This window comes from Callorhinus ursinus, unplaced genomic scaffold, assembly GCF_003265705.2.
Source record: "Callorhinus ursinus isolate GAN/ISIS: 27379988/994484 unplaced genomic scaffold, GSC_fseal_2.0 scaffold37, whole genome shotgun sequence".
Taxonomy (NCBI): Eukaryota; Metazoa; Chordata; class Mammalia; order Carnivora; family Otariidae; genus Callorhinus; species Callorhinus ursinus.
In genome coordinates this window covers 15,148,071-15,171,945 of record NW_027397099.1, presented here as the reverse complement: position 1 = coordinate 15,171,945, position 23,875 = coordinate 15,148,071, and the positions used below count along the sequence as shown (strand labels likewise).

The 23,875-nt window shown below is 42.8% G+C and overlaps 2 protein-coding genes across 7 annotated transcripts in view; one reads left to right on the top strand and one right to left on the bottom strand.

Annotated features, from left to right (window-relative positions):
* The window catches only part of PSME3IP1 (proteasome activator subunit 3 interacting protein 1), a 33,146-nt gene extending 14,498 nt beyond the window's left edge, over window positions 1-18,648 (bottom strand). The window contains exons 1-6 of one of the 4 annotated variants that reach the window (XM_073880261.1): window positions 18,447-18,648; window positions 12,603-12,668; window positions 7,719-7,860; window positions 7,103-7,201; window positions 6,575-6,696; window positions 930-1,063 (exon numbers count right to left, since the gene is read on the bottom strand). In XM_073880261.1, coding sequence (XP_073736362.1) covers window positions 930-1,063; window positions 6,575-6,696; window positions 7,103-7,201; window positions 7,719-7,845 — 482 coding nt within the window. In that variant the 5' untranslated portion in view covers window positions 7,846-7,860; window positions 12,603-12,668; window positions 18,447-18,648. Of the gene's footprint in view, window positions 1-929; window positions 1,064-6,574; window positions 6,697-7,102; window positions 7,202-7,718; window positions 7,861-12,602; window positions 12,669-17,670; window positions 17,939-18,446 lie in introns of those variants that run through there. The other 3 variants (XM_025889181.2, XM_073880263.1, XM_073880262.1) reach the window with 3 other exon arrangements.
* Window positions 18,649-18,882: 234 nt separating this feature from the next.
* The window catches only part of RSPRY1 (ring finger and SPRY domain containing 1), a 41,776-nt gene continuing 36,783 nt past the window's right edge, over window positions 18,883-23,875 (top strand). Inside the window, exons 1-2 of one of the 3 annotated variants that reach the window (XM_073880259.1) lie at window positions 18,883-19,376; window positions 23,780-23,859. The gene's annotated coding sequence lies outside the window, so the exon portion shown is untranslated. The remainder of the gene's footprint in view (window positions 19,377-23,779; window positions 23,860-23,875) is intronic. The other 2 variants (XM_025889119.2, XM_025889270.2) reach the window with 2 other exon arrangements.

Here is a 23,875-nt window from a genome sequence, read left to right as displayed (position 1 = left end):
TTTTTATATGTAAGCAGTGTTCCAAGGAACATCTGCAGCAGATGGATGGTGCGCCAAACCACAGGAGTGCATCAATGCACTCCCTTGAAAACACGTGGCTGGTTGCCAATATGCCATACTGATTTTCCTAATAGACTGCACTCACACTTAACATTATTTCGTCCATGGTATGGTCAAGTTGAAATGACCAGATTTCATCACTTTGGCGCCATTTCAGGATTTAGCAGGGGAGGAACCTAAGACAGAACTTATCAAAACCTCTAGGCAGTGCTGCCACCCCACATCAATCAGCAAAGAACCCAGTCAGGTCTGTGCCACGGTTATAGCTTCCATGGTCTCACAGGCCACAGTGCCTTTGCAGCAGCTGCTCCCACTGCCCAGGATGTTCTCCCCCTTGTCTGCCTGTCAAAGCCCTAGTCATCTACCTGGTCAACATCGCCCTCTACTGCCTTCCCTACCTTCCCCAACCTGAGCTCACAGGCCCTCTCCAGGGAGCTATGGGATTCCTCCTCCCTGCCCCCATAAGACCCTACCCAAATGCCTTCACACAACTCGCTTCCCTCCTCTGCCTAGAAACAGATGCTCAAATATTGAAATCCACCTTTCTTTACTTGTGATCTTGGACAAAGGTTCTCAACCAAACTTGTACTATGTAGACTTGTGGAAAGAGTAAGATCATTAACACAATGGAAAGCACTTAACACAATGCCTGCCACATGACAGGTGTCCAGTGAAGAGTAGCTATTATTCTGTTGAACGAATAATCAGAGAGACAAGGCTCAAATCTGGAGGGGGAGAGAGAGGTAGGGCTACCAAAGAAACGTCACCAAGACTGCCGCTTAGGTAAACGTTTGCTCAGCCTACCATTACAAGTGGCATTTCAGAGTACACAGGCAGAGGAGACTGAAGCCGTGCGAGTGCTGGCTGACCTCTTATGTTTCACAGCTCCTGCCAACAGCTTTGCCTGGGAGAACTTGTTCTTGGTTTCTATGGGTTTCACAGCCACTTTCTTCTCCACCTCCTTCTTGTTTTCTGGAGAAATTCCAACTTTGTTGAGATTACTGTGTTAGAGGTTAAGGGTCAAACTAAGCAAAAAGAGCTACAGCAGGACAATGGTAAATCAAGAGAAGACCCATATAATGCACTAGCTCTTCAGCTCTGCCATGTAATGTTTAGCCTACTTATATTAAAAACAATGCCCTCTACTCTTTATTCTGCCAGTCATATCCAGCTGATTTGAAGAGAAATGAAGGTAACCATGGAGGAAAAAGCCAAATCAAGCCAAATATTACAGAAAAGCAAACTTTTCCCCTCTGATTCTCAATGAAAATCTGAGTTATGGTCAGAAAGCCTCCTCAAAGACAGGGCCACATCTTGCTGGGGTAGACAAAGATCTTAAGAAATATAAATGCCACAGAAAAAAATGTGGCTTCCCTGAAAATTTTTAAGTATTTGCTTTTTTTGCCCAAGGGTAAAATCAAATCTTGCAGAATGTCCTATGACCAATAGTAGCATTCAATCTTGGACATCACAAAGACTAACTCCTCTGCTGGTACAAGACAACATCAGAAGCACCTTAAGGCTCATTAAAAAACAGAGTCCTTCCCCTGTCCCAAACCTACTGAATGAGGACCTCCAGAGGCCCAGGAAATGGTTTTAAACCCCTCTTCAATGTGATTTTAATGAGAAACCCCAGTGCATATGCAACACATGAACCAAAACGTTATTTTTTTAAAAGATTTTGAGAGAGAGAGAGCATGAGGCGGGGAGGCTCAGAGGGAGGAGACTTCCTGCTAAGCAGAGAGCCTGAAATGGGACTCGATCCCGGGACTCCAGGATCATGACCTGAGCCGAAGGCAGTCGCTTAACCAACTGAGCCACCCAGGCGCCTCCCAAAACGTTTTTAAAAGCACAACCAGGGGCTCCCGGGTGGCTCAGTCAGTTAAGCATCTGCCTTCGGCTCAGGTCATGATCCCAGGGTCCTTGGATTGAGCCCTGCATCAAGTTCCCTGCTTTGCAGGGAGCCTGCTTCTCCCTCTGCCCCTCCCCCTGCTCATGCTTTCTCTCTAAAATAAATAAAATCTTAAAAAGTTTTGGGGCATCTGGGTGGCTCAGGCATTAAGCGTCTGCCTTCGGCTCAGGTCATGATCCCAGGGTCCTGGGATCGAGCCCCGTGTCGGGTTCCCTCCTCTGTGGGAGCCTGCTTCTCTCTCTCCCGCTTCCCCTGCTTGTGTTCCCTCTCTGGCTGTCTCTCTCTCTGTCAAATAAAATCTTAAAAAAAAAAAAAAAAAAAAAAAAGTTTAAAAAATTTTTAAAAAAATAAAAGCACAACCAGGGGTGCCTTGGTGGCAGAGTCAGTTAAGCCGTCCAACTCTTGGTTTGAGTTCAGGTTGCCGTCTAGGGGTTGTGAGGCGAAGCCCCACACTGGGCTCCACACCCGCTCAGCATGGAGTCTGCTTGAGATTCTCTCTCGCTCTCCCTCTGCCCCTCCTGCTCATGCTCGCACTCTCTCTCTCCTTCTCTAAAATAAATAAATCTTTAAAAAAATAAACAAAAGCACAACCAGTTCACTTGTAACATCACTTCTCACAGGCCTGATGTCAATCTCTGGCTGTCAAGGTTTGTCACTTTTTTTTGTTCTCTCCACCAGCCTCTCCTCTCCTTCCGTTTCATACTCTCACAACCCACCAGGCAAGAGCTTTCAATGCTGGATGTGGTGCAATTCCTTATTTAAGAGGCAGCAGTGCCTTACTGGAACAATAGTGACATCTAGTGACCAAGAAATCTAAGAAGCAGGTATTATCAGCCCAAAGGGGTGGGCAGAGGGGTATATGGTCTTTGAACACTGAAGAAAATCGGGTACCAGAAATAAGGACATTCTAATTCTGATCACTCTTCAGGCACTACCTCTGTTCTTGCAAGCACCAGTTACCTTAAATATTTGCAGTATTCAATGGGGATTATGCAAAATGCTCAGTACTGAGTTTCATCAATTTAATGGTTTCAAAGTCAACATGAAAGCTGATAATATGTTAACATTACATGTTTGGTTTTCTAGAATAAAAATGAAAGAATCAGGTTTCATCCTTCTAATACCAAATGCCAAAAACCACCAGCATGCTGATTTTTACCTGCAACTCCATTGTTAAGGGATAAACTCTTACAGAATTCTTAATATTGAAAAATAACACAAAAATGGAAAAAATTAACAAAAGAACAGGCACGTTTTTATAATAGTAGGACACAAACAAAACCCAACACTTCACTTTTTATTCTTTTAAAATGAAAAAAAAAAGCCTCCAACCTTTTCTTTTTTGGGGGGGTAAAATTATTACTTTTGATTCATAGCCAAATCATAAGCCCTTTTCCCCTTAAGTTCCTCTCCCCCTAAGATGCTTTAAAAACACAAACACACCTCAAAAATCTCAAAGAATTCATTAGATGAGGAATTTTTTTAAATTACATAGTTCTTGGGGGCACCTGGGTGGCTCAGTCCTTAAGCGTCTGCCTTAGGCTCAGGTCATCGGGCTCCCTGCTCTGCGGGAAGGCTGCTTCTCCCTCTCCCACTCCCTCTGCTTGAGTTCCCTCTCTCGCTGTGTCCTCTGTCAAATAAATAAAATCTTTAAAAATTACATAGTTCTTAACACATAATACTGCTTTCATACTCTCAAATACTCTGAAGAAAACAAGAGTTCTATTGTTTATATGGCACAAACCACAGCTTATCTGCCTTCACAAGTATCACATTATAAAAAGTATATTATAACAATCAAGCAAAGCCAAGAACCAGCTCCTGATTTAGAGCTTCAATAAACAAATGGCTAATCCTTCAGTTCCTATCTCAACATGTCTCTGGCTACCTGCATGCTAGGATTAGTGCATTATGTATCAGTGGGTTGAAAGGCTTTTCCTCAGTTTTTCTAGACAGTCGGAACTTACCAAGTTTCCAACAAAAGCCATTACCCCTGGGGCCTCTACAATGTTGTACTGTAATGTTAGCAGGGCAGGAAAGTTTCTTCCACTTTACTGCTGCCCTATTTATACTTCCCTTTGAACTGAAAACTGAAGGGCCCTGCACACTCATACCAAACCAACACTACTCTCCAGAATGCTGCTTTGGGAGATACATCTTATTTGCTCGCCTGCCAAATGAAGCACATAAAACAAGACACTATTCTAGTGATTGGTATAATTAACGTATTTCCTGAGGGGAAAAAGTCTGGTGCCTGACACAATTTAATACATCTATCTGCCCATCTCTGTAAACATCAACGCACACTATTATTCTGGAGTCACCAGGGAAGGCAGTGGGGGAGGGGAGCTCCAGAGGAGTCAGCCTCAATCCTACAGTTGGGATTGAGGTGTGACTTTCCAATCTTAAATGTTATACCACAATTCCACTAGGAAAACTGGAACTGGAAGCCAAGTCTTTTGCTACCAGTTCAGAGAAGGTTTTGTGGCATCATGCTGCCCCCTTATCTCAACCATTGTCAGTCACCTTGATTTAAACCAAATCCCTGAGAATCACTCCACATCTTCTCCTACACAGCTCTTTAATGGAACCTACTGCATGCTCCCAAAAAAATACCAACTAGCACATACACGCAGTCGTATCATCAATTTTAGAGGTAAAGACTGTTCAATCACACTAGTGAGGTTATTCAACATAAGCTTGAGATATTCAAATAAGCCTTCTCATAGGAAAAAAGCTATGGTGGCTTCATCAACCTCTCCTAAGGGTCATTCATTACTTTGTTCACATATACACTGAGAACCTACATGCCAGGTACTAGGGAAATCAGTGGTGACCAGGTCCCTATTTTTATGCATCTTACCTGACATTCCCCAGTAAAGAGGCAAACAAACCAGTAAGCAAATTAAGATTTTTCAGGAGTGAAAATTACTATCAAAAAGTGACATCAGGGCACCTGGGTGGCTCAGTCGGTTAAGTGTCTGCCTTCAGCTCAGGTCATGATCCCGGCCGGGGTCCTGGGATCGAGCCCCGTGCATCAGGCTCTCCCTGTTCCGCAGGGAGCCTGCTTCTCCCTCTCTTTGTGTCTCTGTATCAGTGGGTCTCTGTCTCTCATGAATAAATAAAATCTTCGGAAAAAAAAAGGTGACATCATACACAGTGACATGGTTCAGTGAAATGTTAGAAGGGGTGCCTAGGGGAGGTCTCTATGAGGAAGAGAGATGGGAGCTGACACCCAAGTGCTATCAAATGCCAGCCTTGTCAAATCATAAGGCAGAGCATTCCAGGCCAAAAAAATATATATATATTATATATATATATATAATATATATATATAATATATATATTATATATATATAAAGGCCTTGAAATGAAATCACAAAGCTCAGTGTGAGAGGAACATAAAGAAGGCCAACAGGCTGGAGTACAGTGAACACGAAGGAGTGAGTTCAAGACGCAAAAGGAAGATGGGTTGGCCTAAATCATGCAGGGACTGGTAAAAAATGTAGACTTAAGTGTAAATGCCACAGGAAGCCACGAGTGTCTCAAATAGGAAAGTAACATGATTCCACATATGTCTTCAAATGTTCCTCTTGACTGCTGTCTGGAGAATGGATTGTTGAGGACGAGAGCAGAAGCAGAGACTAATTTGGTGCTCACAGTGGTCCCAAGAAGGACAGACAGCTGAACTGCACAGATCTGGAGTACATTTTGGAGGTAGTTTTTGGCCCAGGCACCTTGGGGCATAGGAGTGCCATTACTGAGATCAGAAAGAGTAGAAAAAGAAGAGACTTGGGGGGCAAGAGCAGTGTGATGAGTCGAGGGTAGGGGTGTGGCACACAGAATTGAGAATTCAGATTCAGCCAAGCTCTAGGTGGGATGCCTATTCAGACATGCAAGTGGAGGAGAAAAAGGCAACACTGAGCCAAAGTGAAGTCATCGTTCTTGTTTTCTCTACCCTTCTGTGGGGACAGACCAAGCTACACCTCTAGGGAAGGTCTTAATAAAAACACGAGAGTTGCTAAACATTTCCTTTTAAAACTCAGAAGCCGGGGCGCCTGGGTGCCTCAGTCGTTGAGCGTCTGCCTTCGGCCCAGGTCATGATCCCAGAGTCCAGGGATCGAGCCCCGCATCGGGCTTCTTGCTCAGCGGGAAGCCTGCTTCTCCCTCTCCCGCTCCCCCTGCTTGTGTTGCCTCTCTCGCTGTGTGTGTCTCTCTCTGTCAAATAAATACTTAAAACAAAAACAAACAAACAAAAAACCTCAGAAGCCAATTTCTCCCCTGGATGAGTTTACTGCATTGCCCATCTGTTTCAGAGTCTAATCCCACAAGGCAAAAATACCCTGGTACTGACTATTAGGATTTAGGCCTTTAGTTAATCCTAAAGGATCTGGATTTTTGATTTCAACAGACTCTCGCATGCAACCTAACTCTATAAATCGCTGCCAGTGATTCAGTCCTAGGGACACCAGTGTTGAAAGGGAACTCGGGAATCATTAGGTAGAAAAAGCTTATTTTCATTCGATTTGTGAAGAAACTCAAATCCAGACGCTGATGAGAAAGCAGACACCGTACAGATTTCTCTCAAAGTACAAAGGATATTCTGTATTCTTTCAGTTCTTTCAGTTCTTCTTCTCTTCGTTGCTTTTCCAGGAGTTCCTGCTGTCGAGAAACCTCATCAAGGAAGTTAGTCTCATCCTCGTCTAAGCCTCTTACCATGTTTTCTGAGGAAATAATTGAACAAGGAACACTTAGCAGCTAAAGGGAAAACAGTCAAATAAGATTTTTCCTTCTCCTTCCCCCCCCCACAATAGGCAGATCCTTTAGAGGATTAGAAGGAAGAATGTGTAAACACCTCGGCTTCTGGAGAGGTAACACGGCATAAAACCAAGGCATTTCTCCCATTACCAGACATTAGCACCGAGAATTAAAATGGGTGTCTTGAGCTCTAAAGAAAAATGTTCAGTGTGGTCTAGAAGGCAGAAGGTTGACTCTTTTCCACCAAATGAACGTCTTAGAGACTAGATAATCAGGACAGTTCCATGGCTAGTTGGGAAAAGTGTTACATGACAAAAAAGTGCACCACAAAGGCCGTGCAGAGCGTGCCGGACTGTGTTTTCGGAAGCTTACTGAATTTGAACTGCTCCTCATACTCCTGCTGCTTCCTGTCTTTCTGTTCCTGTAGCCTTTCATATAGAGACCGAGGGTCATAAACCTCCTCTGGACACTCTGAAAGGAAGAGGGACGGGGAAAGACAAGGTACATACTTTAGAATTTTTCACATTATTTTGGAATCACAAAGGATTTTAAAGATAAAGTCAAGTCTCTGCATGATCTGAGGGCAAGGATAACACAAAAATAGTACAAAGTCCACGGCTTCCCTTTGGATCTCAGAGAGGGGCCAGCAGTTCTCAAAGGCAACTACCAATGTCAATAGGGCCCACAGCCTGAGACAGTTAACTGGATGCGGGGCCAGCCCAACCCTATACAGCAGCCACATTCTCAGTCACTCAGATCCTGCATCCACCTGTACAGATGGAAGAGACTAGCAGGATCTTCTGGAAGGCAGAAGGTGGAGTGGACAGTGAGCACCCTGGTTCTGCTCCCAGCCACAGAGGCCTTATATAGGTTCCTGCACCCCTCTGAGCCTCAGTCCTCCCACGTGAGGACATTAGTAACTACTCCACAGGGCTACTGGGAAGATTAGAGATCATTATATTGAATGCCAGACTACAAGCCCATATACCTTCTGGATCTTCAGGTTTTCGAACTTTCTCCCATTCTTCTTGCCTCCTTTTGCGCCGTTCATCTAGTTCTGCCTCAGACACAAACCTCTTTTTGATAACAAGATTACCATCATCCCCTCCATCCATAATGGCACAATCGGTCTACAAAAAAACAAATGAAACACTTCAAGTGAGAAACCCAACTAAAATTCTAAAGAGAAACAAGGAGCTTTAGCTGTCTCACCTAGCAACAGACTACCTCAAAATTCCCTTCAACCTTGAATTCAAGAAATCTTTGAGTCATTTATGGATCATTGGTGAAAGCACACGACTGCATTTTTCTTACTGTATCAGGCAGGTTTATTAACATTTATGTTATTTGCAAAGTCAGTGAGAAGACCTAGAATGATTCTCCCTTACATGCTGTTCCATAGTAAGTCTGACACTGCAAATACTTCTCGGTCCCTCTCTAGACAAACTGGCCTCCTGGGCATCCTATCTTTTTCTCAGATCTCATCTTCCTTTATTTCTGTGACATCTGACATTGTTCCTTCTTGAAATTCCTGTTTCAGGAACATTCCACTACCTCCATTTGCATGTTATTGTTTCCAAGTGGATTCCGAATGGAGAAACTCAAGTATTCAAGGAGCCTTGGTTGGAGATGAAGTCTAGTCTGGACAGCATGGAAGGGATATGCCTAGAGGCACACAAACCCCAAATGGAGAAAGTGAGACTAGAGCCCAGACCTCCCAACTTCAGGTTCAATGTCCTATGCACTAGCCTACACTGAATCCTCCATCTCTTTCCTGACCTTCCTTCCTGTGAGCTACGGATCTATGCCATTACAGAGTCTATCTTCAATCCTCCTCTTCTCTCACTCCCACAATGACCTCAACCACTTTATGCATATCTTGATGCACAAGATTCCCAAATCTAGATACTTCTACCTGAACCTCTCTTCAGAAGAAAGGGAGAAGGAAATAGTGAGTGTGCATTACTCCTTTTAAGCCTTTCTGCTTTTCTTTGCTAATTTCTTTCCTTCTGAAGAAATGTGAAATTAACCTCTCTACTCAGACACGTTATATTATTCATAGAATTACACTCTAATAAGGAAGCAGATATTCTGCACTACTAGTACATCAACTCAATGTCCATTCCAAGATGACCTCTAGTAACAAAAATAAGTCTCTATTGGGGCGCCTTGGTGGCTCAGTCAGTTAAGTGTCTGACTCTTGATTTCGGCTCAGGTCATGATCTCAGGGTCATGAGATCAAGCCCTGTGTCGGGCTCTGCACTCAGCATGGAGTCTGCTTAAGATTCTCTCCCTCTCCTTCTGCCCTTCCCCCCACCACCACTCGTGCCTTTGCTGTCTCACAATAAAAAAAAAAGTCTACTGACAGCACAAAAATAAAGTAGCTGCCATCTACTGAGTCTCTTACCATGCACTAAATACATTTTTATGTATAGTATCTCATTTATGCTCCCATTGATCTATGAGAAATATTAGCTCTTTACAGATGAAGAAATGGGAGCCCAGAGAAGTTAAGTCACCCTTCTAAGGTAATAAAAGGTGGTGAATGGTAGAGCTGAGAATAAAATCCAGGTGTAACATAAAAAATTCACACTCTTACCCACTTCACCATCCCCCTCCCCAGAAACCTGGGATACTGGTTCGAAAAGAAGGACATGTCAATTTCAGCTTTCTTCGTATACCAAATTCCAGGCTGAAAATGTTCGTGTAAACATTTTTTTCAAACATTTTATTTATTTGACAGAGAGAGACACAGTGAGAGAGGGAACATGTGGAAGCTGAGAAAACAAATCCAAACGTTCTGAACAAGAGAATAGTTTCAGCCTAAATCCCCCTGCAGCTACAATTTAGTTCAATGTAACAACCCTGAGAAAGAATTTTAAAATTTTCTAGAAAGAAAACCAAACCCACTGGCAGAAGCTATGTTCCCACCTAAAGCCCACAACCTGGACACTTATGATTTAGCTCCACTCAATGTCTCCAGCCAGAGACCTGTTACAGAAACAGAATTACTCCATCTCTGCTAACCATGCCAAAAATTCCTCAACTTCTGCAGAATAATGTCTTACGAAACAAGAGCCAACATATTCTTAAATCGGGACTCTTATGAGCGGGAGAGACATACTGGACCTTCAATGTCCCCCTTTCTTATCCTCTGTTAGCCTGCTACAGCTCTCCTCCCTCACCCTAAATTGGCTATCTGGTTTCTTCCCCTCACCCTTATTTCCTGGTAAATAATTCAGCGTGGGTCAGGTCCTTATACCCCGCCTAATATAATTCTCCATCCAACATACGAATCTCCCACACATACCTAGATTTTCATCCAACCCATATTCTAAAACTTCAACAGGGACCAATGCACTCGCTCCCAGGCAGCTGACTCCCTAAGTAGATCTGACGTGTAGGACAGTTCCTCCTTAAACCAAACTGAAATCTGTCTCCCTATAAATTCCACACATAGGTTCAATCCACTGGGACTAGAGAAAAGGAGCCAAATCCTTTTTCCAATGCGACCATGCTTCAACTGAAGACAACTCCCACATTCCTCCTAATCTGTCACTTTTCTGGGCCAAACATCCCTAGTTCTTTTAATCTTATGAAATGGAGAAAAATAATAGTGTCTCAAAGCAGTGAACTTATCAGAGCGTAAAGGATTTAAACCTGGGAAATAAATATTAGGATATGACAGTGCCCTGGCATTCCTACTAAATGTATCTCTTCATCTCACTGTACATTTTAAAAAATGGAAAAAAAAATACGTTAATATTGAAAAGTGTTCCAATAGGCCAAAATGAAAAAACCTAGAATCTCACATGCTTCCATCTATATAAGAATGCAGACTGTATGATTTATTCTTATAACTCAAAATTAAGAAAGTAAAATCATTAATTTTCACGGCCTGCTGAATTTTTGGAAAAGGAAGAACCTACCTTCACTTAACTTTAACAAAAATCCCTGAAACTCAAGGGACAAAGGCTTCAAGACACATGTGCAAAAGGGGTTGAATTTGAAATATAAACTCTAGAGAAATAACAATCTTCCCGACACTTATCAATTTTGAGAAAAGGTAAACTTACGGGATTCCAAGAAATTCTTATTTTCTTTCACATCAATCCTTTCCTCTTAAGTGTTAGAATTCAACTTCTACCCAAAGGATTGAGTCTGTGTATTAACCAACTTTCACGCCACAGGGACAAAACCAGGAAGCAGAGATGGTTAACGAAAATGAAAATTCTGCTCTTTAAAGCTAATAATCCTGATATTCCCTGGATCTCAAAATAAATAAAACAAGCTGGATGGCCAACCTAATTACAAGGAATTTCTGTGAGTTTAAAAGGCACAAGACTAGAATGCAGACTGCTCTATCCTCTCTTTCTACACTTGGCACATCTTCCGTAGGCCTCATTCCCCAAGCGCTTCAACCATCATTCCCTCCTTGCCTTCCAGGCCCCCAGTGGCACTCCTGGCTATCTGGGCATCTTTCTGTATTAGGAGAGGTCAGAGATAGGGTCAGAAATGTTCATGAACAAGTGGCCATACTCCCAAGTATTCTGGATAATGTTCAGGATATTCCTTCTCCAGAAATATTCAGGTTTTTTCAGGATTCAAAACGTCACTGTCAAATACACACTGCCAAGAAGCAAGCTTCACCTCACACACCTTTCACTATGACCTAATCCAATCCCCCCGGTCTGTAACAAGGACCTTCTGTGCTGGTCTCCTTACACAAGGCAGCACAGGCAATGATAAATACTACACTCTGTCTGAAATCCAGAGACCTCGGTTCTGCCAATTACAAGTTGTATGCCCTGGGCAAGTCACTTAAGTCCTCGGAGTCTTGGTTCGCTCGTCCACAGGACGCACTCACCAGTGGGGATTAAAACAGTCCAGCACAAGAGAGAGCTTTTGTGAGGATAAACAAGGTAATTCATGCAAAGCACTTACCACAGTGTTTGACACGAACTTAAAAAATGCTTTGAAAAGTCAGCCATTACTACAAAGCACTAAAGCTAAGCCCTGGACTGGTTATAGGAGTGAGAAAAATTCCGTCTGCACTCAAGGAGTGGAGGGGAAATAGATCAGTGATATAAACATAGGGATTAGATATATAATACATAAACAAAGGGATTACACAAACGGAGGGAAATTAGGAAAAACTTACATGTATATATAATTGGGTAATTCTGTATTTTCCCTTTAGCGTGGTTCTCTATTTTACTGTTTTATTAATAGTTCAATTTAAATAAACTGGACATTGTGCTGAACTGTATGTCCAGCGCTGTGCCAGATTCTATGGGGTGCAGAGAGGAAGTCAACTGAAAAGAGTTAGTACTCTGGGACGCCTGGGTGGCTCAGTTGGTTTAGCATCTGCCTTAAGGGTCCTGGGATGGAGTCCCATATGTTACGTGGCTCCTTGCTCAGCAGGGAGCCTGCTTCTCCCTCTGCCTGCTGCTCCCCCCTGCCTCTCTCTCTAAATAAAATCTTTAAAAAATAAATGGAAGAGTTAGTACTCTTACACTAGTTAATACCAGATAATAGTATATATAATGGATTGCCAAAGTGAAGAATACAGGTAAGAGATAACAATGAAGGGCATAAATACGGATCCATCCCGTCTCCCAGAAAACCCAGCCATGAACCTAAGGCTCCTTTCTCCCTCAATTCACTACATCTCACCAGTCACCAAGTTCTGCTGTTTCTACCTCATAATGACCTCTTTTTAATCCATCCTCTCTTTTAAGAGAAGAATCCTTTCTAATCTCTTCTTTTCAGGGCCTCATCCAGCAAGGGCTACCACAATAGCCTTCCATTAGCCTCCCTGTTTCTACTTTCGCCCCTACTCAAGCCATTTGTAACTCGCCGCAGCACTTACCCGTTGTGTTTTGTCATTTGTGACTATTCCAGCAGCACTTTGTATCCACAGTATCCAGCACAGTGTCTGGCATATATTAGGCAGATAATAAATACTTATTGAATAAACCAACCATGAAGAGGAATGGAAGAATTTAAGCAGGAAAGAATGATCTCACATGAATATTCTGAGGTATTGTCCAATGTAAGTTATAGAAAATGGTAGACATTAGGTATTTGCTCAAGCTTCTATGTCCCATAGGGAATGCTATTCAAACATGACAAAACTGGGCAGTTAGAAACACATGACCAAAAATTAAATCACTTTCCTATATTATGTCATTGATGTCTTCTTCCTTCCTACTCTCTTTTAATTTCAACTGACTAAAAAATGCTCTGTTATACTGACAAATAAGTATTTCCCACACAAAGCATCTTCTTTGAAGAGTTCAATTTTCATTGGTTGTTTATTCTGCAAGAGGGAGGTGATGAGTACTTGCAGCTCATTTACCTCCTCTGGAAGGAGGCAAAAACTGGAAATTAAACTATTTTTAATTCCTACTGCCTAGCTAAATTTTCACAAGTCTCTTATTTTTCCCCTTCGTTCGCTAGAATAAGTAAAAACAAAACACAAACCCAGGGGTCTGGGATCGAACTATAAAGATTCATGTAGGGGGGGCACCTGAGTGGCTCAGTTGTTAAGCGTCTGCCTTCGGCTCAGGTCATTATCCCAGGGTCCTGGGATCGAGCCCCACATCGGGCTCCCAGCTTGGCAGGTAGCCTGCTTCTCCCTCTCCCACTCTCCCTGCTTGTGTTCCTTCTCCCGCTGTGTCTCTCTCTGTCAAATAAATAAATAAAATCTTAAAAAAAAAAAAAAAAGATCCATGTAGGAATGAAGAGGATTTACATTGGGAATACTCATTTTCTTCAGTGTGCTTAATTGTAAAAAAAAAAAAAAAAAAAATACATGCTGTCAATTTTCCTTTACTCACATGACTTATTTCTGAGGTGATTCAAGTGTAATTATCAAACTAAACATTACATTATTTTAAAAAGGATTATTTAAGTTCTTCAAATAGGGAATTCATGGAAAACCAAAACCATACCAAAATCACTCTGTCCAAACTTAAAAATTTCAAACCGACACAAATAAAGAACGTAATTTTCAAATTTGCTTGACAGCCAAAAAAAACAAAGTTCTTATTATTTCAAGCCAAAGTAACTGTTAAACACTGCACTCCGGTGTCTGTATGGAGACTGTGGTATTTAATTTCCAGGCTGGTGGAACAAAATGGGCTCAGTGTCTTACACCACATGCTACACAAGACAGAAAACTGACATTGCTACCCCCAAAGTAATTGCTATTGCTGACCTGAAAAATTATTCCATTTACCGAGTGCCATGATACAAGTTAATGAGATCTGGTTTCCTACAGAATTGAATTCTGTGATGGCAGACTACGTAAGTGTTTACATCACTGGCCACTACCCCCTCCCAATTCTAACATTAGATAGACTGTAGTATAAAAACACACCAGGGGGAATTGGATTTCTGTGTTACGGTGTTAAAAGCCTTCTCTTTGAGTAGCAAAAACAATAGGCCAATCTACTTTCCTTTCGTCAGTAAATATACTTAAGTACTGCCCTTCCAACATTTTTACCCTGATGTTTAAGTCACATGGGACTTCAAAATGCAGGACAGCAATTAAGAGGAATCTGCCATCTGGCAAACTCAACTATATTCCAAATAGATAGCTTTCTGGCCACAAGTCACTTCTACCAAGCCATACTATTCAGATCAAGAGGGCTTTCCCTATATATTTTAAAACTTCAGAACATGACAACTAGTAACAGAGAACACTACTAGCATTTATTACTAGACAAAGTAATCCTCAGTCTAACACTAAGGCTTATTTAACATACTCCAGTAGCAAAGGAGACTAAAAGAATCTAAACATCAGCATATAGCATAAGCAATTTCATTCATATATAAAATGTTTATTATAAAGCACAATTTGTAGTAATCTTCTAAAAAAACCATCTAAATGCATCTAAAAAAAACACATGCGGGGCACCTGGGTGGCTCAGTCCTTAAGCGTCTTGCCTTTGGCTCAGGTCATGTTCCCAGAGTCCTGGGATCGAGCCCGCATTGGGCTCCCTGCTCGGTGGGAGGCCTGCTTCTCCCTCTCCTAACTCCCCCTGCTTATATTCCTGCTCTCACTCTCTCTGTCAAATAAATAAAATCTTTAAAAAACAAAAACCACATGCAATAAAAAAAAATTTTTAAAAACAAACCTATATATACATTTAGCTTTCCATAGCTCAAGAACAGTCTCATCATACATGCTTTTACCCTGAGTTCATCTATATGCACCGGAAGAAAAAGAGAACTTAAAATACTGATTCCCTTAGGGGATCCTCAGTTCCCCAGTCTGTGTATGCCTCTCAAGAGTATAAGCACTTCCCTATGTATGATTCTAATTTTAGTTTTTTGTTTTTTTGTTTTTACACATTGTGACCCCTAAATGCAGACCAGCCACTTCACCTGAGGCTCAAAGGAAGAAAAACAACAGCTGTGTCAAAACTGGAGGAAAACCTGGCCACGCTGGAATTTTGCTGTGCCGGTATACCTACATCCAATATGGTGCCTCCCTAAAAGATTTTTGAAAGTAGCTTTGATTATACACTATTTTACCATCTGGGCTGGCTTTGGAACCTCCCCCCGCACCTCCACCCCACTAGGCTTTGTGTAACTCCTCTCTAAGCCCGAATTTAAGGGGAAAAAAGGCTTTGCATTACACAAACCATACGAGGCTAACTAACTCATTCAGTTGTATTGCTGAAGTAAATCTTGACAGGGGGACCTATTATGTGCAAGGCACAGAGTGCTAGGTGCTCAACTGGCACTCTACTTTTTAGCAAATGAGGAACTTGCAGTCAGAAAAAGAGATAAGGTTGGCACATAAGCAATTTTAGGAAAAGAAGAATGAGGTTAAATGCTATAAGAGAATAAATAGAAGCTAAGCACTGAGGAGTTCACAAAAGAAAGACTAGAAAAAAGCATCAGGGAAGCTGAATGTTGACAGCGGCTAGGACGCTGCATAGGGAACAGTGGTGGAAATTTTAGGTATACAGAGAAAAATGATCTTTAACTCAAGATTCCCTGAAATCACAAATTTCGCATTCCAAAATCAAAATGAAAGGGGGCACCTGGGTAGCTCAGTCGCTTAAGTGTAGGACTCTTGATTTAGGCTCAGGTGGTGATTGAGCCCTGCAGGCTCTGCACTGGGCATAGAGCCTGCTTAAGATATTCATTCTCTCTCTCCCCGCCCCCCCCCGCCCCTCCCCACCTCCCTCGGTACCAAAAAAAAAAAAATTTTTTTTAAAGCGGGGGGGCGGGGCGCCTGGGTGGCTCAGTTGGTTAAGCGACTGCCTTCGGCTCAGGTCATGATCCTGGAGTCCTGGGATCGAGTCCCGCATCGGGCTCCCTGCTCGGCAGGGAGTCTGCTTCTCCCTCTGACCCTCTCCCCTCTCATGCTCTCTCTCTCATTCTCTCTCTCAAATAAATAAATATAATCTTTAAAAAAAAAAAAAAAACCCTTAAAAAGGGGGGGGGGGGCTTTAATTTCCAGAAATAGTAGGCTAGGTAGTTGAAACCAATCCTCTACCTCTATGATAAAAACAAATGAAACCTGGAAGAAATTTTTTAAATGATTCTTAAACAGAGAAGCTAACAAGACAGTAAAAAATTTGGCCAAAACCCAAGAAAAGGTGATACCAGAAATTAAGCCCAATATTCAAACTGGTTTTCACACTGAGGATTTCTCTGACCTTGACCTTGAAAACTGCTGTTCTGACGCCCTTAGGAAGCAACAGAAACAAAAGTCAAAGCCAGGAGTCCACAAAGGTATAGAGTCTGATAGCCATCTCCTTCTCCATCTCAACCTAGTACCCCAAAGAACTAAACCGTAAAAGTGAAGTGGGAAGAAAAACAGCAGGAATGCTGAGCAAAAGAAATAAACCCAAAGGGAATTCACACAGTGGAATTAACACATAGATATAAAACAATGCTTACTGTGTTTAAAGAAATAAAAACCGAGCCTCAAAATTAAGAGCAGAGAATAAGAAACTGTAAAACAATAGCATGGCACATTTGAAAAAGGACCAAATAGAGCCTCAGGAACCAAAAAACTCAGTAACTGAATTTAAGATTTCAGTGTAATAACAGATTAGAAATAACTTGAGAATGTAGAAGAAATTATCCAGGATGTAGTATGGAAAAATAAAAAGGGAGTAAGAGACATAGACATTAGAGCGAAGGGCTCTGCGTTAAATCAGCAAAGGCGATAAACAAAGGGGTATAAGCAATATATGAATATAAACTCGCCGAGAATTTTACAGAAGTAATGAAAGACACTAATCCACAAATTCAAAGTCTGATAAAACACCAAATCCAACAAAAACACATCCACAGTTGTATATATCATGAAAATGCAGAAAACCAAAAACAAAGCACAATCTTTAAAACATATCCTACAATAAAGAGTGAAACTGACCATATTTAAGAATTGAAGACAGCATTTTCAAAAGGTGATCAATAGTGAGCACACTGAAGTTATTTAATTCAGCTGCCCCAAGGGCATAATTACGGTATGATGGAGCCATGGCGGAACTACACACTACAATTACTTCACTTACCAGCTATGTGGTTTTCAGTATCTGAGGCAGCGGCTTAACTCTAACCAAACATCAAGATTCTTAGGAGAAAGGGAAGACTGCTAACCAGGTAAATAAATGGTCATGACATAGTTCCTCCTGGTTGTAAGGGATTAAGGCACCAACACTTCAGCTGAGAAAAATAATTGGCCAGCCTCTGCTTTCAGACCCCTATAAACTGTTAACAGCTCTTCTCATGCTCTATTTGAAAGACTTTTAAAGTTGCCTTTATCTCAGCTCAATTCCTTGTATCAAAAAGGAGTATAAACACTGATTCCTTTCAAGAATTTCAGAAGCAGCGCCCTCCAAACCATTTTATGGGGTCCCTGTTAACATATCAATAAGCCAAACAGCTGACGAATGAACAAATCTTACCTCACAGCTGGTACGCAAGAGGTCATTAGGAATTCTGACCACCAAGCCCGCACTTGGCTTCCCTGGGTCCCAACTCCAGACCTACTCAGTCAGACTATCTGGGGGTAGGGTCGGAGAATCCGCATTTAAACGGGCCGCAGAAGATCTTGTTTTCTACTAGATTAAGAACCACTGCTCTGAACGAGTAGGTCTCCACATTTACACCTGTGTGCACAGACATTCACGTGCGCAAACAACTCTCAAACCAGATCCTTCAACCTTCGGTCTTAGTTTCCTAAGTTTTCTTTTGCAAAACGAGCACGCTGGCTTATCTATTAGAAGAAAATGCACTGAGCACAGCAAACAGTACACGGTACATAATAAGTGTGTTTCCCATCCTACACTTGCGTTCTGTGATTCAACGAGTTCCAGCCAGGCACTCCCACATCTCCTGAGTAGAGCCGTTCCAAGACCCCTGCGAGAGAGCCCGCTCCTCCCTTGGAGGCTGGGTGGTCCCACTTAGCAGAAACGACAAGAGGCCCGAAGTCCCAAGACCGCTAGAAAGGGTCGGGACGCTTCCCCACACGACTTGGGAAGCCCTCCCACGGGCTCCCTCGGCTCCCCTCAGTTTGGGCCCCAGCAAGCCCCTGGCCCCAGTGACTCAGAACACTGCGCGAGTGCGCAGACTGAGAACCGGCCTGGCCTTAAACTTCACACTAAACGTAGCCCCCCATCTCCTCAGCGAAGAAGCTGGAGCCCAGGTCTCTCTGCCAGACCAGGGCCCAGGCCGCACTCACCTACCAGCGTGCGGGAGGCGAGACCCCCTCACCTCGGCGGCGCCCACCCCAAACCGCCACTGCTAAGACCGCTCGCTCTTTAGGACAAAAAAAAAAAAAAAAAAAGAAAAGAAAGAAGATAGCCTTTGCTTTTGTATTCCTTTTGACCCTTCAGGGCTTCCTCTTCCTCACCGCCACAACAAAGTTCCGCCCCGCTTCCGGCGGCGTAACCCAATCCGCTCCCCTCTTCCTCCCCAGGAGACAGATGGAAATCCGGTGTCCGGAAAGCTAGCCGGAGAAACTTGATTGGACCATTCGCACCTCAGCAAGGGGATTGGCCAGCTCGCGCTTGGGGGGCGGGGCGGGCCGTACGGTCACGTGGTATCTTCCCTGAAAGATGACTGGCTGTCAGGGAGAGGGCTTGCCACCGAGAAGGGGCGTTTCCTAGGGGACTGAGGGAGGGCAGGGGCGGTGCGAGGCGGGGGTGGGCCCAGCGCGTAATGGCAGCGCCGCGGCCTCGCGTCCATCTTTACCGCTCTCTCGGACCTGTCACAAAGGAGTCGCGCCGCCGCCGCCGCCCCCTCCCTCGGGTGGGCCCGGGAGCTGGAGAAGTCAGTGCCGCAGCCCGGCCGCGCTGCTCTGGGAAACCACCGGGGACGCGGAGCGGGGGGGAATCCGAGGGCTGGGGACGTCCCTGAGGGAGGGGAACAGCCGCCCGGGTCTGCGGCGGGGAGACCGGACTGGGGCCGGGGGAGACTCCGGGAAGGGGCCGGGGAGGGAGTGGCGTTGGGCAGAGCCCAGGAAACAGCCCGGAGGTTCTCCACTGAGGCCCGCGCTGAAGGCGCCCGAAGAGGTACCTGGAAGAGGGTGTTCCCCCCTTTAGGGGGTTCGTGACCGGCGAAGGTTGTTGGGGGTCGCTCTTCCGAGGAGGCCGCGGCTAAAGGGGCCCAGGTGAGAGGCAGGTAGCTCGTGGGAGGTTCCTGGGTGCTCCTCAGGAGTGTCCTGGACGGAAGGGGTAACTGGAGGAGGCGTTGGAAGGGTTTTCTTTTGTGGAGTTTAAGGTTTAGGTGGCACGGGTGCGAGTCGGACCTTCCCCTGGGAGACATAGAAATGCCTTGGGGTCGAGAGACCCCTCAGAGAAAGGGACTAGGAGTTGGGAGCCAGAGCTAGCGGATTCTTTTACTCCGGAGGCCCGATGTGAAAAATGGGTAAGGGCCTTAGGGAGAGGTTGTTGCTGATCTGTAGGAAAGCCTGGGTGGGGACTAGTGAGAGGGAAGCGGTAACGGCAAGGGTTTTCCTCTCTGGAGACCGACCTGTGTCTTAAACACAAGATTCAGTTGTTTCTGGGTGTAGTGCAGGTTGGTTGGGGGTGGGGGGGAGTTTGTCCCAACAGCACTCCTTGTGTGACTCTGGATGAGGCTTTTGTTACTACCTGGTGCCTCAGTTTCCCTGTCTTTGGGGAGGGAGAGCGAGGCAGAGACGGTTCACTGAGACTGTCCAGTTCTATTCTGTAGAGCCGTCTGAATGAGGCTGCTCTCCCTGGAGTGTTGTACTTTGAACTTCAAAAGGTTGGAAGTGTCTATTAGTGACTACAGTCCCGCTGTTGTCCAGGCACCTCAACTACCATGTACGGGTTCTTAGATGAGTAACGTAATAATCTTGGGTCTCTTCTGTAAAATAGCACAGTGTGTGAAGATACTTTCCAAACTACAGGCTGTGGAAAGTAAAGTACTGTGATTCTACCAACAAAAGGGTTGAGGAATGAAAGTGAAGGCAGTGTCCAAACTGTAAAGCAGTATGTAGACGTAAGGGATTAGCATTAATACAATTGTTGATCACCTATGGTGCTGGGATCCATATTGTACTGAAAACCTCAAGGTTCTGGGCTTTCTAGGTCATATTATGATCTAAACCCGTGGCCCCTACTTAGATGGGAGTGGAGGGATTTCCGGTTTTTGCTCCCAGAGTTTTGATTTACTTTGAACTTCTGATGGTGCTGGCAGGAGGTAGCATTATAATACAATCTTTTCCTCCAGAAAGTTTTTCTCTGACGGCTGAAATTTGATCTCAATATTATAAACCACCTCCCCTTCTCCCCTTTTTCCATGTATACGTGTGTGTCTGTGTGTGTGTATGGCCTTTGAGTGTCTATATGTAGTGAATATCATGACCTTTGGGTGTCTACATTTAGTGAATATCATGCTTCCTCTCTCAGTTGTGATTTTGTAGATGAGACCTCCTTTTTTCCCCCATGAATATTATGCCTTTCTGTGTTCTGTGGTGGCTTCAGAGGGTTATGAGGCACATTAGCAATTGCTTTTAAAATTCTCTTCCACGGTGGTTCTCTATTTCTCACCATATATAGAATTTGCATTTCCTGGAATGACATCTTGCTTTGTAGCTCCCCCTATGAGGTTATAAGATAATTGTGTCCATGTATGATATTTTCCTAATGTTTGGTTAGTGGCATTTGTTAGAGCTGGTTTTCCAAATGTTGGGTAATTGGTGATTTTTGAAGTTTGGTCTTTTTTTTAACAAAAAGCTGGCTTGCATTTCCTGTTTTTCTAATTTTATATTTCATGGGTCTTTAAAAAAAAAGTGTACTGTGGTGATTATATGAGCTTTCTGATTTCCCAGGATACATGCTGTCCTTTCCTACTGCTTAATGCCTGTGTCCCACTTTTGCTGTTTTTACAAACCCTTCATTATTTCTGTACTCCACGATTATTTTTAAGTTATTGATTAGGAAGTGTTCCAGCATACTCTGTGTGGACTTTTTTTCTGATTTGTCAAAAAAAAAAAATTACTTTTCCTTAGTAAATTGGCCAAAAATCAAGGGGAAGTAAAAACTTAGCATTGTGTGTAAAACTTTGTTATTCTGTAGTGAATAGGGAAAAACAACAGCTCTGAAGTATGTTTTGGTGAAAGAATAGCAAATTATTGTGTGTTCCTGAAGTGCATTTACAGCAGTCTATTTCTACTCATGAGCTTAAGTTAGTCTATCAAGAATTACAAAAATAATGGGAGGTAATTTTTTTAATGAAGTGAGAAGTCACTTTGCATCCTTTAAAATACAACTCACCTGATACTCTAATACCTATATAGTTGGAGAAATTATTAGGAATTCCTAAGGAGGGTAATGACTATTACAACTTCAAACTGGAAGTTTTCTGCTTTGTGGTCAGATCCTTGTAAAGTAGATGTGATAGTCACAGGGCTGAAAAAGTAAATGGAAAATCATTAGGCACCACAGATGGGAACCACAATGGAACCAGCAATCTATTTCAAAGAGTTCTTTGAGGGTAGTAAACTATCAGTTGAGCTTCTCTTCAAATATTTGGCATTTTTGCATTTACCATTGAGTTTGGATAGTTTTTTCCTTGTGTACAATTTAGAAAATTGAAAAACAGAAAAGTCAGGAAGTAGTGAAAGCTAAAACTTGGGCCACAATCGTTAGAAGGAGACTTGTACAATTTTAGGAGTGCGAAAGAATGAATATTTTCCCTTTGGTTTATCTATTCAATAAGTCCGCTTTTGAAATATTAGGAAAAAAGGTACATATTGCTAAATTTTACTGTCTGTGTCCATTTCAAAAGGGAATGCTTGCTGGTTAAATATGTAAAAGCATATTTAACTATAGATAACTGTATATAACTGTGTGATATATACAAGGCTAAATGAGGCAAACATTTTATAAATAGTGGTTGGCTGTTAGAGAATATTCTCCCTTTCTGAGCTTTTGAAAATGAAGAATGCATTTGAAAAAGCAAAGACTTGATGCACTTAAGTTTGTTAATGAATGGGGGCGCCTGGGTGGCTCAGATGGTTAGGCGTCTGCCTTCGGCTCAGGTCATGATCCCAGGGTCCTGGGATCGAGTCCCGCATCGGGCTCCCTGCTCCTTGGGAGCCTGCCTCTCCCTCTGCCTCTCTCTCTCTCTTTCATGAATAAATAAATAAAATCTTTAAAAAAAAAAAAAAGTTTGTTAATGAATGAACCCTTCATGTAACTTTCTTGTTGCTTGAAATTGTAGTTTCCAGGCATAATTTCATGGGTCTTATACACATCAAATAGAAGGTTTGAAACACTTTACTTGGCAAGTTTATTAGTACCTCACAGTTTAATGTTTCAGTGTTAGTTTTTTCTTACTCCTACCTCCTGAAGAGTTAAGTTCCCTCTCCTGGGCCCGCTGATGCAGTGACTCTCCAAGTATGGCTTCCACTCCACCCTTCTTTGTGGGAAGTACAGCTCCTTTTTTCAGTTCTTATTGCTTCATAGTTATTCATAGTTACATATGCCTAAGGGCTACTTATTAATAACCTACAAAGTGAATTGTTAAGAATTACTGAAACATGGAATTCATAAACCAAAACTAGTATAACATTAGAGTTTACTGTTGTCTCCTAGAGTCTGTCCTGGGAACCTTGGCACCACTGCAGAGCTTCTTCCATGTGCTGTGCAGAATGGGGGTTCCTGCCATATTCAGGAAGGGTGCTTATTTGGGATCATCCTCAGTATTGTCTCAAATGAATCTTGGTTTTCCATTGTGCTTCCTTCCTCCCCCGCGCCCCGCCCCGCCAAATGAAATTACTATTAGCTTCATCTTTATCAATTTAATTTATGGGCTTTTGGTTAACCTTTTACTCTGTGGTTGGGAATATTCCCACCAACAATGTTTTGGCTTATAATTTAATGTGTACATGATTGTGTAGCTGCGCAAATATAAATTTTCCATTCCCCTTTTGCTAATGCTGGTATATATAGTCACCTAAAAACTTGCTTGTAAGAGATACTTGAAAATCACTAAGTTCCTCCACCTCACAGACCTGACACTTTATCCATAGGCTTCTATGGCATGTGCTGTATTATAGGTCAGGCGCTCAGTGTTGCTGTATTGCTGTCCTTCATCCCTTTGCCAAGAGCATGAGGGACCTCTTTTCATCTTTGCTTAGTGCCTGGCATATAAGCATTGGATTTATATTTATTAGATGACGTCTGAGTTTTTCAAAGTGATAACTCCTTTGGAAACACTCGGTTTTTACAGATTTTAAAATAAATTCACCTAAAATACTTACTGACTGCCTGTTAGCTTCTAATAGGTATCCAGTTGAGTGTGCAATTGAGTGTTTTCAGATACTGCTTTAAGTAGATCTCTTTAAGGAAAGTGTTGCTATTCATGCTGTCAACACATTTTGTTTTAATAGCAGAGTTCTCTGTAATAGTAAAGTTCTTTTCCTTCCGATTTGTGTATCATGAATGTGTTTGAATAACCGATTTCTTGTTATCTGGCCTCCTAGGGGGGTAAAATCTCAAATAGTATGGACTACTACATTTGTTTTTCTCCTCTGTACTGCAGCCATCATGGGTGCTCAACTCAGTTCTTCCATAGTATTTCCTTTCTGGGCTCAAGGCAAATTTCTCAATCTTTAAGACCAGGCAAGTATTATTTACT